Source organism: Neltuma alba, unplaced genomic scaffold (genome assembly GCF_004799145.2).
Source record: "Neltuma alba isolate B1F8T4 unplaced genomic scaffold, ASM479914v2 tig00004992_pilon, whole genome shotgun sequence".
Classification (NCBI taxonomy): Eukaryota; Viridiplantae; Streptophyta; class Magnoliopsida; order Fabales; family Fabaceae; genus Neltuma; species Neltuma alba.
This window is the reverse complement of record NW_021633938.1, coordinates 21961-26383: the sequence shown is the minus strand read 5'-3', so window position 1 is coordinate 26383 and position 4423 is coordinate 21961. Positions and strand designations below refer to the sequence as shown.

The 4423-nt window shown below is 36.1% G+C and overlaps 1 protein-coding gene across 1 annotated transcript; it reads left to right on the top strand.

Annotated features, from left to right (window-relative positions):
* Positions 1–324: 324 nt before the first annotated feature.
* Positions 325–3404, top strand: LOC114746426 (uncharacterized protein At1g10890; the record flags this gene model as incomplete). Its single annotated transcript, XM_028934654.1, has 4 exons — positions 325–376; positions 1665–1707; positions 2103–2322; positions 2568–3404. Coding segments are annotated over 4 exons (582 nt in total), but the record flags the coding sequence as incomplete, so codon positions are not given.
* Positions 3405–4423: the final 1019 nt, after the last annotated feature.

The following is a 4423-nucleotide window of genomic DNA, read 5'->3' as shown; positions in this document are numbered from 1 at the left end:
AAGATGGAGCACACTGGTTTTTCTTAGCAATTGATGAAGGTAACTCTGTATTTAGTGCGCTAGATGGTGGGCAGGCTTTATATATACCCCTAAATGACGTTTAGTAGTTGCCATGGACTGTGGCTTGTTGCTTAAGATCATCTGCATCATCATACAGGCGGAAAAGTCGTTCTAGTTCCCCACGACGTCACAGAAGCCGTTCTATAACTCCAAGACGTCATAAAAGTCGTTCTCCGACTCCAAAACGATACAGAAGACACAGAAGTAAGAGTTCCTCATTGTCTCCTACTCGTAGATCTTCCAGTTCGAGTCTTGGTTTGGTAGAGCGCAAAACTGCCATTGAAAAACAGAGGAAAGAAGAAGAAGAGAAGAAAAGGTATTAATTGCCTCTTTTTTTTTTCATTTTTCTTTCTTTTATTCTTTAAGATGGAAACCATGATCTTCTGGTTTAGTTGCTTAGCAATTTGGCATGAGTTTACATTTTATTTAATTAGAAATCTTAGTCTCTCAGGATAACCAATATGTTATTGCTTGATCTTTCAATTTTATGATGATCAATAACTATCTGGGAAATTTGGAGAGGAAATTTATAATGGTAAAACCTTGGCCTATGATGCCCTGTTCTTTGGTGATTTAGATTTCGTGTAAAATTACCAGCTAGTCAGCTGCTGCTCCCTATTTTGGGTATAAGCATACAGTGTACTCATACCCTTCTTTCCCGTGGTCTAATCTAATCATGCATTGAATCTCATAGCCAATAAGTTATGCTTTATTTTTGTCCAGATTGGATTTAATTCACGGAAGTAGAAACTTTCTTTTAGGCTTTGGCATTTTGTTATTATCTGTTATTTGTTTTTATACAAGATCTGGATCTTGTTTTGCATAATATTTAAGCAACTCTTCAGTTTATTACTGGTTTCTTGATATACAATTTGCCTTCATTCTTTATTCATGTGTACGAGGGATAGCCTTTGAGGTTACCTGCAGTCTTTTAACGCTTTGAAGCGTGTTCTCTGTTCGTTAACCTCATAGATCTTCTTTGAGTCCAAGGAAATTCCAAAGTTATTCAGTAATTAATCTTAAAATTCGTTCATGTCTTTGGCTTTGTATTCTCGTGAAATGTGATCACTTGTTTTATCCATCACTTTTAAGGTACTAGCCGAAGGGTGTCACTTTTTCTTTACAATTAAGACAGATCTCATGAAATTTAATGAACATATATAAATGTTATTAAGTAGAAGAAAAGGAGGCAGTGGCAAGGAGTCGAGTCCTTCTTTACTTGTGATTCATTTTGTACTCCGACATCTTGTTAGAAAGCTTAACCTGACCCATTCAGAAAGTCTATCCGTCATGTTATGGGGTTGATGGTCCCTGAATTCAATGTTCTTATCAGGCTGGTTTTGGTTTGAAAGTTTTTATAGCATGTATTTGCTACTTTGTCATTAGTTATTTAGGTATGACTTAACGCAAAGTTTTCGATCTAGAGAATTTTTCCACTCTTCCCCCCCCCCCCCAATCCATGGTAAACATGGTTTTGTAATTGCTTAGATGTTTTAGGACCTAATTTAAAATAAAAGTTGAGCCGTATTTCAACTAGTTTCTTTCATCTCAAAGATGTTAGTAAAAGAATTGAAGTATTTGCCGTGATTAGTTTAAAACTGCAGCAGGTTACTTGAATGTCTTCTTCACAGGCTTATCTGAAGGAAGGTACTGCTATAATTCAACTTGTTATGTTTGATGATCAAATTGGCTGCCTCATTTATCTACTGTTCACCAGTTTTGGTACTCATTTGTTTGGATCAGGATTCAATAGAGGTATGACTTAAAAGCATAAGCATCTTTTAGTGCCTTTGTCATCATGAAGGTTTGTTTGCCAATGATTATGGTTCTCTGTAAGTAGGTTAGAAAAGGATGAGAAGGGGTTAGAATGAAGCAGATATGTCTGTTCAAGTTTTTTTTTTTTGTCCATCCTTTTGTTCAATTTTAGTCGTCCAAGTTATTTTCCCATTGTCCATGACCAAGGACATTGGATTTGCATATGTAACATTCTCCCTCACTTTAGTGGCCACTTTTCCGCTTAACATTTTATCATGTATTCACAGGCGGCAACAGGAAGCAGAATTGAAGCTAATTGAAGAAGAGACTGCCAAGAGAGTGGAAGATGCAATTCGTAGGAGAGTTGAAGAGAGCTTGAAATCTGAAGAAATTTTGGTAGAGATTCAAAGACGGTTGGAAGAGGGAAGAAAGAGACTAGTTGATGAAGTTGCAGCTCAACTTGAGAAAGAAAAGGAAGCTGCTCTTATTGAGGCTAGGCGGAAGGAGGTATTGACTTCACGTTATTCTCAATACTTTGATCTGGTGTAATGGCCGTGAATATTTTGATCTCTTTTGGTATGATAGAAGTTCAGGGCTGCTGGTGTTTTTTTTTTTTTTTTTTTTTTAACCTTGGTTTTTACTTGGGAATGTTATTAAGATTATTATAATCGTGCAATTTTAAGTAATTTGTCCATTCAAAAAACTGGTTACTTTTACCCCTGGGAAGTTGGATAACTTAACTTGACCTGCAGGAGCAAGCTCGGAAAGAGAAGGAAGAGCTTGAAAGGATGCTTGAAGAGAACCGGAGGAAGGTTGAAGAGGCTCAGAGAAGGGAAGCTTTAGAGCAGCAGAGGAGAGAGGAGGAACGATATAGAGAGTTAGAAGAGCTCCAGAGACAAAAAGAAGAAGCCATGCGAAGGAAGAAACAGGAGGAGGAGCAAGAACGTTCAAACCAAATGAAGCTGTTGGGCAAAAACAAATCACGACCAAAGTTGTCATTTGCATTTGGATCAAAATGATTGTAGAGTACCTTGTGTGTCTTTTTTTCGCTGCTAAACTCTTGATTGTTTGCCTAAATTCCATATTTGCATCTGTAATAGAGGGAATTATGCTTTCCCACAATTTTCTGGGCAATGTTTTGTATCTGATACTCCGTTTCCACTTCCAGTTTGTGGGAAATTTGATTGCTTATCATCACTCAAGGTTTGTATCAAAGTCACATTCATAGGTATAGGGCCAGCGTGAGCCGATCTTGGGTGCAGAAATTGACAGGGACAAATGGATTCCTCACATTCAACTTGAAAGGCCTTCATAAAATTTGCGTACGAATATTCCTTGGAGAGTTGGAGGCATGCTGGACGTGGAGGTGGAAATAGAGATGGACTCACGAAAGAGAGCTCTAAAAACGTTTGATATGTACATGGAACTATGATGTTTTTTATTTTATATATGTATTTATAATGTAAAAAAATTAAATTGTCCTTGTGTGAATAGCTGACACAGTTGGCCACCGTGGGCCCCAGCTACTAAAGCTGGTCATGGCTGTGAACCCGAGGGTGAAGTTTAGTAATGAAAAGGTCTGTAGGCGAGTTCTTGTTTCCGCGCTTATGATAAGTTCATCGATGGGGAAAAAAGGTGTTACTTATGAGGGTTTATTCTGGTGAGCTCGGATATGCCGACTGCATCATCTTCTCCGGTGTGTCGTTGCCTCTTGCTTTTCCTTGTCGTCATCACATACAGGATGTGAAACGTATGATCCCTTGAAACACTCTTCAATTCCATCCTACCAAACCAACATTTTAAGTAGAAGCCAGTTCCAATCCTAATTCAATATACTTCAATTCCATCGTACCCGACAGACCCTCAAGTGATTTGAAAACTCATCAGCAAAACGACATTACTGCAATAAGTGTGTTCTTTATAGCCATAGATGTAATTAATGGTGAAGATTAGAAAAGGGGAGAAAAGGATGGGAAAGAAGAGGAGAGGTTCCATAATGACAAATAAAGTGTATTGAATTTTTACTGTAGAATTCAGGCCGCCCAATTTCTAACATTTTTTGGGGTTAGGGTGTAAAATTGTTCTAAAAGTTTAAAATTGTAGCAATAATTCTTTCTACTGTTAACACTTGAGATTATTAACCGTTAATGTCATTATTTTAAAACTTAATGTTAGTTTTTTAATATGATTTCAAACTTTCGGAGCAAATTTATACTAAAAAAACTACTGAACACCAAAAAATTTTGAGTAAAAACTTTTGGGAGAAATTTATATCTTAATCCATGTTTTTCTTGTCCTTTTCTACAAATTATCACAATTTAGTACTTTGGATTCCTTTCCTGTTTTATATATGAATCAAGAATCATTCATACAAAAATTAAATGATAAAAATTTCATTATGTTCTGTTATTAAAAATTTAAATTGGAATACATATAACGTAAGATAATTGGGAACATATATTTTTTTCACAATTAAAGTATCGATACGATTGTAAGAACTTACAAGTACATTCATGTAAGGTGAGACAAAATTCTTCTCACATACTTACTTCGTCTTCTATAAATCAAAATTAAAAAGTTGTTTATAAGTCATTCTAAATAAACTCTT